General features: G+C 44.0%; 1 protein-coding gene across 7 annotated transcripts in view; it reads left to right on the forward strand.

Moving 5' to 3' along the window:
- The window catches only part of MATK (megakaryocyte-associated tyrosine kinase), a 77,394-nt gene that overhangs the window by 33,137 nt on the left and 28,199 nt on the right, over nucleotides 1–16,058 (forward strand). For all 7 annotated transcript variants that reach the window (XM_033957176.1, XM_033957179.1, XM_033957180.1 and 4 more), the window contains exons 5-8: nucleotides 3,908–4,127; nucleotides 8,042–8,135; nucleotides 9,212–9,277; nucleotides 15,383–15,482. In XM_033957176.1, the coding sequence (XP_033813067.1) occupies nucleotides 3,908–4,127; nucleotides 8,042–8,135; nucleotides 9,212–9,277; nucleotides 15,383–15,482 (480 nt within the window). The remainder of the gene's footprint in view (nucleotides 1–3,907; nucleotides 4,128–8,041; nucleotides 8,136–9,211; nucleotides 9,278–15,382; nucleotides 15,483–16,058) is intronic.

Genomic DNA, 16,058 nt, shown 5'->3' on the forward strand with positions numbered 1-16,058 from the left:
CACTGGTGGAATGAGGCATTATGACATCACAATATCTGCTCTGGATACCAGAGACTCATTCTGTAGAGTCTATCTCAACCTCAGTCCTTCTACACCAGCATTCTTCAAAGCAAAGCTTGCAGGTCAGTGGTTGTGGCCATTCACACTCTGATTCTTCCCTCTCTCCTTAAAGAATGACATGAAGATGGTTTACCGCGGTTATCCGCGGGGACGGGAAAGGTGATGAATTTTGTCACCATGTCATTCTCTAGTTAAAGTCTGCAGGCAATCCTTGTCAGCTTCAGTAGCTGAATCGCTTTTTTATGTTGCACATCAAGAGTTGTGGACTCCTTGTAAAGTCTCTTGGTTGTCTACTGGTGTGTTGTTCTTGCAGGTTGGGTAAAGGTACTTTTTTTATCAAAGGTAGGGTTACCAGATTTTACTACTGTAAAATCCAGCCCCATGGCCCCGCTCCCCAGCCCACCCATGTCACGCCCCATTCCACCTCAGCCTCACCCCCCAGCCCCTGCCCCCCTTAACCTGTTCTTGTGCTTGGAGCCGCGTGACATGATAATGTCACACATATGTGCGCATGTGCGTGACATCACCGCATTGCATCCGCCTATGTGCAGATGCCCTCCCGAAGTGGTCCCAAGCTGGAAGCGGGGTTTTGAAAAGCTGTCTGGCTGCCCGGACATGTCTTCTAAAAAGATGACATGTCCAGGTAAATCCGGACGTCTGATAACCCTAATCATAGGTTGTAGGAGTGTGTTAATTTGAAAACCTATTGGGGATCTAGTTTGGGAGATAACCCAGTGGCATTATCATATGATACTGTGCTATTTGGTATGGCAATGAGAGCAAAAAGTCAGATTTCTACAAACAATAACAAATTATTACTCATAATGACTGGTGTTGCCATTCAACAAATTAACGTATAATTGGAAAAACTGGAGTAGATAAAATTATAATTTTTGGTGGAATTCCTTATGTCATATATATAAAATGGAGAAATTTCTGGCAATACAGCAGGGTAGTTTCAAGAAATTTCAAGATGTTTGGGAGCCATTAACAAAGTATTTTACTGATTAGATGAAATTTTCTTTTCCCTTAAATTTACAAGTTCAATTATGAGGGAAGGGGGGGGGGGGAGAATATTATAGTTATGTATTGTATAAGTATTGATTATTTGTTAGGTAAGGGGGGAAGGGGGGGAGTTAAGTATTTATCACTGTTACCATTGATGATTATTAAGTGATATAGATATTGTTAATTTGTTTGGACATTTTATCACACTTATTGTAAGTTTGAAAATGAATAAAGAATTAAAAAAACAAAACAAAACATGCACACGGAACTTACATATAAAATAATTGTTTTATGGTCTGCAGCTTTGCCTCCCCTGATGCAGAGGTTATTTGATATCCTTATAGGTTTGGCATTACAATATATTTTATATGTGAAAGGATAATACAGCTTTGTTAGTTAATGCTTGGTGGGCTTGGCTATGCCTTATAAGTAAATATGAAGAACTTGCTGCTTTTAAGAGGGGATGGGTCTGCCAGTTTATGAGGGTTTGGGCTTCTTTGGATGTTTTTTGTTCAAAAATTAATGTGTAGTTTGTTGGGGTTTTTTTTTTGGGGGGGGGTTTGTTGTTTGTTTGTTTTTGCTGGACTCCTACAAGTTTCAAGTTTTATTATTTTTGTTTTATTATTTTTAATATACCGACCATCAGCATGTATCTGGCCGGTTTACAATGCTAAAAAAAAATAAAATAAAAGCTAAAATAATAATTATAGAAGGGGGAAGAGTGAACATTAAAAAGACAATTTACAAATACAAACATGAACTTGAGGGTAATAAGGGAAAGGGAGGGTCAATAATTACATTATTAACAACAAAGTTTAAAAGAAAAGGGAGGAGGGGTGATATAACATCAGGAATGGGGATTGCTTCTTAAAAGCAGTTGAGATTAATTTTGCTAGCTTTTGGAGAGAAAGCATTTAAAAGTTGTAGTATGCGTCTTGAAATAAGAATGGTTTTAGTTTAGTCTTGAATTTGTCAAGAAGATTTTCATGGCGGAGTTGAGGTGGCATGGCGTTCCATAAAGTTGGAGCAACTACAGAGAAGTTAGTTTTCCTAGTGTAGTAGAATTCTTTGATGGAAGGGACGGTCAGTAAGTTCTGATCTGCTGATCTAAGGGTCCGAGAAGGGCAGAGAGGGATGATGAGTTTGTCGAGAAAAGGTGGAAGACGCGAGAGTTTGATTTTAAAGACCAACATTGACTTGTAATGGCTTGTATTGTTTTGAGGAGGGATGGGAAGGGATGTTTTCTGTATTGTATTGTTTAATAAAGATATTTAACAGAAGACCTCCAGTAAACAAATCCTGCAAAAATCAAACGCATTCCAGATCTATAGAAAACCTGTCACCATAATAGAAATAGAAACTGAAACTATGCACCTGTCCCTCACCATGTCCAGCTTCTTTCCTCTCTCTTCCCTTTCTCCAGCACCTCCACCCCTGGTCCAGGCTCTCTCTTTGCCCTCCACCAAGCCGCCAGTCCAACATTTCTCTCCTGCTTTTCCTCAACTTTGCTCCAGGTCTCTTTGTTTCCCCTTCCCTCTGCTTCCACCCACCCACCCCGGTCCTACATCCCTCCCTTTCTTTTTGCTCCAGGTCTGTCTCTTTCTTTCTCTACTTCTCTCTGCTTCCTCTCCTCACATCTTCCCTATTCCTTTGCTCCAGGTCTCTCTTGTTCTGTCCTCTAATCCCCCCCCCCCCAGTTCCAACATTTCTCACCCTCTGGGGGATCCAGCATGTCTCTAAATCCTCCTCCCTTCTCTCTCTCCAAACTTGCAGAAGCCGACATCTCTCTGCAACCCCTTGAAACCTGCAGGGGCTCAGCATATTTCTGCACCTCCCCCTTCCCAACCTGCAGGGGTCTGGCCTCTCTCTGGAAACCTCCCCCCAGCCTCAAAATATGCATGTATTGCTGGTAGAGCAATTTAAACAGGCTGCCTCTCTCCGGGCTCATCTGGGTCTTCCTGTGCTGCATCCAGCCTACAGGAAATTATATTGTAGAGGTGGGACGCGGCACAGGAAAGACCCAGGTGGGGTCGAGCAGAGAGAACTGGTTTCAATCTCTGCCTCTACCTAAAATCCATGCATGTTTTGAGGACCACAGTGGAGGAGGAAGGACACAAGAGATACTGGGCTGGACGGGAATGAGAGATCAGTGAGATGGCTGATCCATGAGCAGGATCCCAATGGCTAATGTTTGTGGGTAGTGAACGGAGGTTTACCACTGTGGTGGCCCCAACCATTGAGTTGCCCTGGGCATTTTGCCGGGTCACTTTGGCAGGTAGTACAGCCACGAAGGGCACAAAGGAGATGGGAGTGTAAAAATCACTCAGTCCATTTTCTCCTCAGCAGTGGTCAGAGTGGGGGCACTAGTACACAGGGCACAAGGGAAATTATTACCCTACATTTCCCTTGTGTCCTGTGCAACACAACCACTAGCACCCCACCCTGTCTATTGCACTATGGCTAGCGCAGGGGAGAAAATTGGACTGAATTAATTTTAAAAATCACTCCCCATCCATTTTCTCTGTGGTTGCCACAGCACAGTGGGCATGTTGCAATTCCATCTTCAGATGCTCCTGGGTCAATGTAACTGCACCATCGTGGCCTGAGTACCAGCAGTTTCCACATTCCACACTGTATGTTACGATGAAGTAATTTGAAAATTGGTTGGACTTGGCACTATGGTTAGTATGTTGTTGTCAATCTGAACTGGCTGGGCACCCCTTCCCCATCCTAACCTGCTGCAAGTAGTGCTATGTGGAAGGGCAGAGACTGAGGTGGGAGGTGATCCTTATGTTTCAGTTTCCATTATCCTCTCTTCCTCTTCCTTCCTCCTGAGCAGCTGGTTCCATGGCAAGATCTCTGGCCCAGATGCTGTACAGCAGCTGCAGCCCCCAGAAAATGGACTCTTCCTCATTCGTGAATCCATTCGGCATCCTGGAGATTATGTGTTGTGTGTTAGTTTTGACAATGAGGTCATACACTACCGGGTCATCTACAAGGATTGCCAGCTGACCATTGATGAAGCAACGTGCTTTTACAACCTCATAGAACTGATTGAGGTAAGAACATAGAGGCCAAGATGCCTATGGCTTGAAAGGGTGGATGGGTGGGTAAACTGGACCAGAGACATATTCTTGGATTAAGAGTTTACAGAGAAAATACAAAGTCTGAAACCCTACTTTAATATTATAGGAATCAGACACCAAAGAGGTAATTCTCAAAGTTCGCTTAAATTTAGATGGTGGGATGATGTGCTCTAAGTGAAAATTCCATACAGCAGTTATGGTCCATTTGCCATTACAGAATATTAGCATAAGTCTGCTTTTATACACTTAACTTTAGGTGTGAGCACATAAGCACATAAATGTTGGCATTCTATACCCTGTGCACATAACTGCCTGACACTTCCATGAATCATCCATGCCCCTCCCCTTGAAGTTGTGCTCTTTATAGAGTACCATCTAATGGTAGTTACGCACATAACGGAAGATTAGGTTCTTATCTCAATAATCTTTCCAGTAGAAAAGTATAGGAGTCCTGAACCTGTGGGTAGTGCATCTTCACCCGCAAGGAATGCAGAAGACATCATCCATATTTTCAACTCTGCATCCCTGTATCACCAGGCACTGCTTTCTCTCCTCAAGTTGTACCATAGCAGAAATAACCCCTGAAAGAGGAGAAATAACAAGGAAAGCATAGGGAAATTCCCCAATTGCATACTTTTGATTTGCTCTGCAAGAAAACACAACTCATTAACAAATGCAACACAGCATTAACAAGACGGAACAAAAACCACCATGTACCTGAGTACAACCAGCATTAACACTTGTTTGGCTCCGACTTTGTCAAGATTAAACCTGTATAGACACTCCTGTCTCTCTGAAACCAGTATTGCTTCATCTTGCTTGAGTGCCATTAGACAAGCCTCTGCGGAAACATACCTGTCTGAGGCCTAAAATAGGTTACACTGAAAACTGATAGGACTGGGCTTCAGGATTCATGTGCTTTTCTACTGGAAAGAAGATTGAGGTAAGAACCTAGTCTTCTGTTCTAGTGCAAAAAGCACATGAGTCCTGAACCTGAAGCAGTCCCTCAAGCTTAAGGTAGGATAGAAGAACCTGCTGCTAGCACCATGGACCCAAAAGCAAAGTCCTTTTTTTGCTGCTACATCCACTCTATAAAACTTACAAATATTTGTAGAGTGGACCACAAAGCTGTCCTACAGATCTCCTTGGGCAAAACCGTCCTGGACTCCACCCATGAAGATACCATACTTCTGGTAAAAAAGAAATTGGTAGACATTTACCACATGCTATGTAAGCAGAGGAAATAGCCATCCATATCCATCTAGAAATCAAGGTGTTTGAGGCTAGCCTTCCCCTACATCCAGAACCTTATGTAAATGTTCTTTTGTAACTCGTTCTCAGCTCACAGGAGGATGGGATAAAAATCTAAATAAATAAATATAGGACAAAAAGGTGATCTAGCAACCAAAAGTCATTGGTAACCCTTCAGGTAACAAAGGAGAACCCTAATCATGCTAGTATTTTGTCCTGCTTCTTTATGCCTATGGCCTGGAATGCCAGAGGTGGACTTCCTGATTCAGATGGAATGTCAACACTACCTTTGGCAGAAAGGAGGGAACCATACGCAGACCTCTGTACCTCTATAATTCTGAGGAATGGTTCCCTGTATGACAGGGCCTAGAGCTCCGAAAGACTTGTAGCTCCAACGATGGCTACCAGGAAGACCATCTTTATCATGTGGTCCATCAGCATGGCCTTTGCCAGGGCTTATATGGAGCCTTATATAATGTCCTCAACACAAAGGTAAGGTTCCATGAAGGACAAACTTGACACATAGGAAGACGCAACTGCACTGTTCTGTTCAAGAACCTGGAAATGTCAGGGTGAGAGACCAGTGTACCTTTTTCCAAATGAGCTAAAAAACCCAGGAAAGACTGGCCACCTGAACCAAAAGGAAGTTACCACAAAGCCCTTTTCTAGCCCTTCTTGAAGGAAAGAAATGACTACAGCTACCAGAGCCCTAACTAGCTCTATCTGTTGCTCCAAACACTAACGTTGAAATGATTTCCAGGCTTTCGCATAAGCCTTTACTGTTGATGGTTTCATGGAATGCAGGAGTATAGCTATGACCACCTCTTAATATCCCTTTTGTACTAGGGCCATAGCTCAAGAGCCATTCCATAAGCCCAAAGATTCTCTAATATGATTGAGCCCTGCAAGAGCAACATTGGATGGAGAGGGAAGTCTCTTTGCAGCCAGACTAAATCTGCATACCATGGGTGATGCTGCCAATCTGGAGCCACAAGGATCTCCAGCCCTCAATACGTTGCTATTCTTCGAATGACTCAGCCTATCATTGGCCAAAACGGGAACACATGCAATAGATCCCAGGTAGGCCAGGGTTGTACTAGAGTGTCCACACCAGTGCTTCCCTGCTCACACCTTTGACCAAAGTATTGCATGTATTGTGATTGCAAATTGATGCCATTAAGTTGAACATTGGATGTCCCCAGCATTAAACAATTCTGTCGAACATTATTTGGGACAGGGACCACTTTCCTGGGTCTAGCGTCTGATGACTGAGGCCCCAATGCACAAAAGTTTCTGTGGCAGTAAAAGTCACTAAAATAGTCTTATTGTCATGGAAAGCTGTCCTCCCAATGCACAAAAGGGTTCTCTGTGGCTGCAACCGATTGTCGTAGCAGCCACTGAGAACCGTAAGCAAATGCATTACCAGGATCTCATTAGTATTCTAATGAGCTCTCCTTTTGATGCACTAATGGGTGCAGTTGTTGTGCTCTCACACAATACATACACAACAGCTGCACCCATTAAAAAAAAGATTCCTGATAGCCCTCCCTGTTCCCCCTCCTGCCATACCCTGGCCAAAAAAGATATCCCTGGTAGTCCAATAGATCCCCCAATCCCTCCCAAGCTATAACACATGTTCCTAGTGGTCCAGTGGCAGACCCAACCCTCCCTTCCAACCCTAACCCCCCCCTACCTTATTTTGAAGATTAGCAGGAGGGATGCCCACGTCCTCCTTCCTCAGGACCCGCCTCTTCAAAAAGGTGGCCCTGTCCCTGACTAATACATTGTGGGATACACTGGGAGGAACCTAAGGCCATGATTAGCTCAGGTTTCTAAGGCCCCTCCCAGTGCATCCCAGGCTGGGAGAGGCCTAAGGCCCTGATTGACTCACATGGACTGAGAGGGGCCTTAGCCCCTACAAGCCCAAGATGCACTGGGAGGGGCCATAGGAATTGAGCCAAACATGGCCTTAGGCCCCTCTCAGTGCATTCTAGATTGCACCAGACAGGGCTGCCATTTTGAAGAGGCAGGACCTGAGGCAGAAGGGAGTGGACATACCTCCTGCCAATCTTCAAAATAAGGTGGGGAGGGCGGAGTCATCAGAGGGGGTTGGGTCTGCCACTGGACTAACAGTTATGGCTTGGCTATCCATGGGACCACCAGGGATTTTTTTTTGGCTGGGATATTGAGAGAACGGGCACTGGCCCGGGGGGGCCATCGGGAGTCATTTTTTTTATGGGCGCAGCTATTATATGTGTGTTGTGCACTCACATAACACACGCACAACAGCTGCCCTCATTAAAAAAAATGTCCCTGCCAGCTGAGCTGATGTGGCAGGGGAATCCCTGATCAGCTGAGTCAGCAGGACTCCCCAAAGCTGCCGATCAGCTTTCTGCACAGATCTGTCATGAGTTTCTGAGAAGGATGGAAACTTCGTAGGAAGGAAATGGTTATAGTTTAGAGATTCAGGTGAGCTAGAACCAGGGCTGAAAAGGTGTATACTATGAATCTCTGTTGAAATATTAGTTTTGCAATATTTCACTGTCTTCTACTATACTGCTTATTTCTCTCTAACTTTTCTTTCCCTCTCCTTCTTCTCTATCCTCTCCCTCCCTCCCTGCTCCTTTCATCCATAGTATTATATGAAAACTCAAGGGGCAATTTGTACAAGACTAGTTAAACCCAAACCAAAGCAAGGGACCAAGTCAGCTGAGGACGAGCTTGCCAAAGGTATGATATTCAGTTTATGGAGTGTGTGTGTGTGTATGTAAGTATGGAGAGGGGTATTCTGTGTGTGGGGTGTATGGGAGAGGGTGTGAGAGGTGTGTGTGTGTGCATCAGTGGTGTAGTAAGGAAGGGCGAACTGCCCTGGGTGCTGTCTTCGCTGGGAGGGGGAGGAGCCTCAGCGACTCTCCGCCCCCTGTGTACCTCTTTAAATGCTCACTGGCGCAAGCAGCACCTTCAAACCGCTGCTTGCAGCAGCATCGGCTCCCTTCTGACGTTACGTCTTGGTCACGGGAACAGGATGTGACATCAGAGGGGAGCCAACACCAGCATGAGCAGTGGATGGAAGATGCTGCTTGCACCAGTGAACATTTCAACAGGTACGCAGGGCGGGGCATGCCCAAGCGGCAGGTAAGAGTGTGTGTGTATGCTGTTTGGATGTCGATGTCCAGGTGTGATGTTGATGTCCAGGAGGGGCAGTGTGTGTGTGAGTGAGTGTGATGGGAGGGTATGTTTGGATATCGAGGAGGAGTATTGTGTGTGTTTTATTGTATGAGTGGGGGGTGCTGTATTTCTTTGGTTATGAACTTTGGTTTAAAAGCAGGGATAAGGAATGAGGTATGTTTAGGGCTTCAGTTTAGGAGTTTATACATTTCAAGTATAAGTGATTATTCTCTAGCTAATTTGATGTTTTTTGAGGGTGCAGAAAATTGATGTTTACCAGTTTTTTTTGTACTGCTCAGTATCTTTTCCAATGGAATCAAATATGTTGGTTTGTGTCACTTAGAGGTCATTAGCACAGAAAAGACACAAAAACTGAGTGGAGGATATAAGACAAACCAGGGGAGGGAGAAGAGAATACTGGGGGAAGTAGTATTTTTCTTCTATGTCACTAATAAACACCTTAAAAAAAAAATTAAAGCAGGAGTGTTATATTGATGTTAATCAGTTAAATCATCCTAATGTCAGAAGCCATAGCTCTGCCTGTTCATGCATTAAAAATGTTGCCGATTCCCCTCACCTCAATTGTCTGTGGTTCGGTTGGTTGATGTAACATTCCTTTCCCTTTCTTCTCTTCCTAGCCGGTTGGCTACTGAACATGCAGCACCTGAGCCTGGGAGATAAAATCGGAGAAGGTGAATTTGGAGGTGAGTGCTTCACAGGAGAGGAATCTCCAAGCAAAAAACCAGTGTCTTCCAGTTAACATTACTGGTGAGGAGCATTCATAGTATAAGTGCACTCAGCAGCAAATATATATTCTGATATGTTAATTAAGATGGTATGTAGGTGACTGGCAATTGCTGACCCAGGGATGTGTGTAGCGTAGGGTTATGAGGGCCAGGGGGAGCATAGAAACATGATGGCAGATAAAGTCCAAATGAACCATCTAGTCTGCCCATCCGCAGTAACCATTATCGCTTCCTCTCTCTAAGAGATCTCACGTGACTATCCCACGCCTTCTTGAATTCAGACACAGTCTCTGTCTCCACCACTTCCTTCGGGAGACTGTTCCACATATCTACCACCCTTTCAATTACTCCTGAGCCTATCACCTCTTAACTTTATCCTATGCCCTCTCATTCTGGAGCTTCCTTTCAAATGAAAAACTCGATTCATGCACATTTAAACATCACTATCACCCCCTTTCCCGCCTTTCCTCTAAAGCAGGGCTGCCCAAGTCCAGTCCTCGAGATCTACTGGCAGGCCAGGTTTTCCAGATATCCACAATGAATATGCATGAGAGAGATTTGCCTGCACTGCCTTCTTGGTATGCAAATCTCTCTCTCATGCATATTCATTGTGGATATCCTGAAAACCTGGCCTGCCAGTAGATCTCAAGGACCGGACTTGGGCAGCTCTGCTCTAAAGTATACATCCTGAGATCTTTAAGTCTGCCCCCATGTGCCTTATGACGAAGACTCTTTAAGAGTTCTAGGAGTCGGATGGCAATAGCGGCCGTGGGGGACCCTTGATACAGCGCATTTTGCGAAACATGTCGGGTCATTCCCTCCCGGGTCACGCATAAGATAAGTAAAAAAAACAAACTATGATAAGTTGAAGTCAAAGCTATTTAAAGTTTCAGTGAAATATATTTATTTATTTATTGAATCTTAAAGTAATTTATTGAAAACGTATTTGATTAAATGGAAAAAGAAATGCTGGGGCTGATGATGAAGAGCCATGTAATTCTTCCTGCTTGAATTTTTGCTAGGTGGTGGAGTGGTGGGTCTGAGGCCAGTATAGTAAAATATGCTTTATTCAGCACAATATTGAAGAACGAATTTGAAGGGAAAGTGCTGAATCTTTTGGGTTAAACATCAAGATTTGGTGGTTATGACGAAGACAATGCATCATTTTAGTAGCCTTCCTCTGGATTGACTCCATCCTTTTCATCAGCCTAGATGCCCTAAAGTCAGCGTTTGTTGCTAAACCTGTTTTAATGATGATCGCATTTGTCAACCTAATACAAAAGAAAACTGAACAATAACAATAAAGTTACAGAATATTAAATATACAAATATTTTGCAAACAAATGGGTGGTAGATGTGTGGAACAGTCTCCCAGAAGAGGTGGTGGAGACATAGACTGTGTATGAATTCAAGAAGGCATGGGATAGTCCTGTGGGATCTCTTAGAGAGAGGAAGAGATAATGGTAAATGTGGATGGGCAGACTGGATGGGCCATTTGGCCTTTATCTGCCATCATGTTTCTAATTTCCTAAAATGCTGATAAGAAACAGAACTATCAGACAACAAACGTAAGTAACATAGTAACATAGTAGATGACGGCAGATAAAGACCCGAATGGTCCATCCAGTCTGCCCAACCTGATTCAATTTAAATTTTTTTTTTTTTTTCTTCTTAGCTATTTCTGGGCGAGAATCCAAAGCTTTACCCGGTACTGTGCTTGGGTTCCAACTGCTGAAATCTCTGTTAAGACTTACTCCAGCCCATCTACACCCTCCCAGCCATTGAAGCCCTCCCCTGCCCATCCTCCTCCAAACGGCCATACACAGACACAGACCATACAAGTCTGCCCAGTAACTGGCCTAGTTCAATCTTTAATATTATTTTCTGATTCTAAATCTTCTGTGTTCATCCCACGCTTCTTTGAACTCAGTCACAGTTTTACTCTCCACCACCTCTCTCGGGAGCGCATTCCAGGCATCCACCACCCTCTCCGTAAAGTAGAATTTCCTAACATTGCCCCTGAATCTACCACCCCTCAACCTCAAATTATGTCCTCTGGTTTTACCATTTTCCTTTCTCTGGAAAAGATTTTGTTCTACGTTAATACCCTTTAAGTATTTGAACGTCTGAATCATATCTCCCCTGTCTCTCCTTTCCTCTAGGGCAGGGGTGTCCAATGTCGGTCCTCGAGGGCCGCAATCCAGTCGGGTTTTCAGGATTTCCCAAATGAATATGCATGAGATCTATTAGCATACAATGAAAGCAGTGCATGCAAATAGACCTCATGTATATTCATTGGGGAAATCCTGAAAATCCGACTGGACTGCGGCCCTCGAGGACCGACATTGGACACCCCTGCTCTAGGGTATACATATTCAGGGCTTCCAGTCTCTCCTCATATGTCTTCTGGCGCAAGCCTCCTATCATTTTCGTCGCCCTCCTCTGGACCGCCTCAAGTCTTCTTACATCTTTCGCCAGATACGATCTCCAAAACTGAACACAATACTCCAAGTGGGGCCTCACCAATGACCTGTACAGGGGCATCAACACCTTCTTCCTTCTACTGACTACACCTCTCTTTATACAGCCAAGAATCCTTCTGGCAGCAGCCACTGCCTTGTCACACTGTTTTTTCGCCTTTAGATCTTCGGACACTATCACCCCAAGGTCCCTCTCCTCGTCCGTGCATATCAGCTTCTCTCCTCCCAGCATATACGGTTCCTTCCTATTATTAATCCCCAAATGCATTACTCTGCATTTCTTTGCATTAAATTTTAGTTGCCAGGCATTAGACCATTCCTCTAACTTTTGCAGATCCTTTTTCATATTTTCCACTCCCTCTTCGGTGTCTACTCTGTTACAAATCTTGGTATCATCTGCAAAAAGGCATACTTTTCCTTCTAACCCTTCAGCAATGTCACTTACATACATATTGAACAGGATTGGCCCCAGCACCGAACCCTGAGGGACTCCACTAGTCACCTTTCTTTCCTTCGAGCGACTTCCATTAACCACCACCCTCTGGCGTCTGTCCGACAGCCAGTTTCTGACCCAGTTCACCACTTTGGGTCCTAACTTCAGCCCTTCAAGTTTGTTCAACAGCCTCCTATGAGGAACTGTATCAAAGGCTTTGCTGAAATCCAAGTAAATTACATCTAGCATATGTCCTCGATCCAGCTCTCTGGTCACCCAATCAAAAAATTCAATCAGGTTCGTTTGGCACGATTTACCTTTTGTAAAGCCATGTTGCCTCGGATCCTGTAACCCATTAGATTCAAGGAAATACACTATCCTTTCTTTCAGCAACACTTCCATTATTTTTCCAACAACTGAAGTGAGGCTTACCGGCCTGTAGTTTCCTGCTTCATCCCTGTGACCACTTTTATGAATAGGGACCACATCCGCTCTCCTCCAATCCCCAGGAATCACTCCCGTCTCCAGAGATTTGTTGAACTAGTCTTTAATAGGACTCGCCAGAACCTCTCTGAGCTCCCTTAGTATCCTGGGATGGATCCCGTCTGGTCCCATCGCTTTGTCCACCTTCAGTTTTTCAAGTTGCTCATAAACACCCTCCTCCGTGAACGGCGCAGAATCTACTCCATTTTCTCGTGTAACTTTGCCAGACAATCTTGGTCCTTCTCCAGGATTTTCTTCTGTGAACACAGAACAGAAGTATTTGTTTAGCACATTTGCTTTCTCCTCATCACTCTCCACATATTTGTTCCCAGCATCTTTTAGCCTAGCAATTCCATTTTTTATCTTCCTCCTTTCACTAATATATCTGAAAAAATTTTTATCTCCCTTTTTTACATTTTTAGCCATTTGTTCTTCCGCCTGTGCCTTTGCCAAACGTATCTCTCTCTTGGCTTCTTTCAGTTTCACCCTGTAGTCCTTTCTGCTCTCCTCTTCTTGGGTTTTTTTATATTTCATGAACGCCAACTCTTTCGCCTTTATTTTCTCAGCCACTAGGTTGGAGAACCATATCGGCTTCCTTTTTCTCTTGTTTTTATTGATTTTCTTCACATAAAGGTCCGTAGCCATTTTTATCGCTCCTTTCAGCTTAGACCACTGTCTTTCCACTTCTCTTATGTCCTCCCATCCTAACAGCTCTTTCTTCAGGTACTTTCCCATTGCATTAAAGTCCGTACGTTTGAAATCTAGGACTTTAAGTATCGTGCAGCCGCTCTCCACTTTAGCCGTTATATCAAACCAAACCGTTTGATGATCGCTACTACCCAGGTGAGCACCCACTCGAACATTTGTGAGGACCAGATCCAATATCGCTTTTTCCCTTGTGGGTTCCGTCACCATTTGTCTGAGCAGAGCCTCTTGAAAGGCATCCACAATCTCCCTACTTCTTTCCGATTCCGCAGACGGAACATTCCAGTCCGCATCCGGCAGGTTGAAATCTCCCAACAGCAGAACCTCCTCTTTCCTTCCAAACTTTTGGATATCCACAATCAGATCCTTATCAATTTGCTGCGATTGAGTCGGAGGTCTGTAGACTACACCCACGTAGATAGAAGTTCCATCTTCTCTTTTCAGAGCAATCCATATCGCTTCTTCCTCTCCCCAGGTCCCTTGCATTTTGGTCGCTTGGATATTGATCTTTACATAGAGAGCTACTCCTCCACCTTTATGACCATCTCTGTCCTTCCTAAAAAGATTATATCCCGGTATGTTTGCATCTCATCCATGTGATTCACTGAACCATGTCTCTGTGATAGCAACAATATCTAGATCTGCCTCTAATATCAGGGCTTGCAGATCATGAACTTTGTTGCTTAGACTGCGAGCATTTGTGGTCATCGCTTTCCAGCTATTTTTCAGCGATAATCTCCTTTTTCGTATGGATTTTTGTGTCGTTTCACTTTCCGTTGCAATACTAAGAAATGAGTTGCTGATATTGCTTATGTTGCAGCCTTTACTACTATCACATCTTTTCTTTTGCCGGGGGTGGTCTCTATAATTGTCCTTCGTACATACACCACCCCCACCTTCTAGTTTAAGGAAGTTCTTCTTCACCCAGAGAGTGGTGGAGAACTGGAATGCTCTTCTGGAGTCTGTAATAGGGGAAAACACCCTCCAGGGATTCAAGACAAGGCTAGACAAGTTTCTGCTGAACTGGAATGTACACAGGTGAGGCTGGTCTCGGTTAGGGCACTGGTCTTTGACCTGGGGGCCGCCGCGTGAGCAAGAACATAAGAACATAAGAATTGCCGCTGGGTGTGATGGACCACTGGTCTGACCCAGCAGCGGCAATTCTTATGTTCTTATGTTCTTTATCCCAAGTAGCCACCTGAAAAGATAAGAGCCATTGAAAGTAATATTTATATAAACAACCCTTTACAGATGGAAAAGCAAATAAAGTATGAATATGCTGAAAACGTCTTAAATGAACAAATAAGAAACGATTCACAAGATAATTGGGTGCAAGACCATATGAGACATTGTAACACATGTATCCAAATTTAAATATTACTCTTGCCTCAACTGGAAGCCAATGTAATTTATGATAATAAGATAAAATATGATCTGACATTTTCAAAATTAAAAATCAAATCGGACAGCTGTATTTTGAATAATGTACAATCTGCTACATTTTATAAAGACACATATATGCCCAAATTATTGTCTAAATAGAGGACCCTTCAGTGCTAGCTCTTTGCAAAAAAGCAAGCAGAAAATTTATGGAACTCAATGGCACACCCGATGTGCGGCAATGTATCATAACACAACTGTGGTTATACTGTGATGAGTGCATCAGCAGGTCTCTAACTGACCTCAGACTCCGCAGGAGTCTCAAAGTCCCTCCTTGAGGGCCACAATCCAGTCGGGTTTTCAGGATTTCCCCAATTAATATGCATGAGATCTATGTGCATGCACTGCTTTCAATGCATATTCATTGGGGAAATTCTGAAAACCCAACTGGATTGCGGCCCTCAAGGAGGGACTTTGAGATCCCTGCCTCAGAGAGTGTGTGTGTGTGTGGTGGCAATAATCCAGTTGAATAAATACATCAGCCTGATGCTTCTCTTTCTTTCTCGCCCTCCCCGCCACCAGCTGTGCTGCAAGGAGAGTACATAGGGCAGAAGGTAGCTGTAAAGAACATTAGGTGTGATGTCACTGCGCAAGCCTTCCTTGCTGAGACAGCTGCCATGACGTAAGTAAGCAAGGATACAATGGTCTGGTGGCAGTACTTCCTGCTCTGAAGCCTTATCTCACTTTCCATCCATCTTTAGTCTCTTATATCAAGTACATTGTCTGAAACCTTGTCCTGGTAAAGTGCATAGGCCATCACCCAGAACTGGGAATGGACACTCAAACTCATTTCAGTACCCTTGGTAGGGTTACCAGATGGCTCCAGATAAAGGAGGATGGATTGAGACATCCGGGTTTTACTTCCATTGCTTTCAGTAAACCACAGATGTCTCAATCTATCTTCCTTACTTCCATTGTGTTCAGTAGAAGTAAAACCCGGATGCCTCAATCCGTCCTCCTTTTTCTGGAGCCAAATGGTAACCCTACGCTTGATGTATAAATATAGACTAGGCCAGTGATGCCTGGATTGCTCCTTCAGGCCTTCTCCCACCCAGTCAGATTTGTAGGGTAGAATTAATGAATATGCATGAGGTAATGATTGCATATATCACAAGCATATTCATTAGGGGTAGCCTGAAATCTGGATTACTGTGCAGAGCCCAAAGGGTGAACTTGGTGTGTAACCCTGAACCCAGAG

Source organism: Geotrypetes seraphini, chromosome 8, assembly GCF_902459505.1.
Source record: "Geotrypetes seraphini chromosome 8, aGeoSer1.1, whole genome shotgun sequence".
NCBI lineage: Eukaryota > Metazoa > Chordata > Amphibia > Gymnophiona > Dermophiidae > Geotrypetes > Geotrypetes seraphini.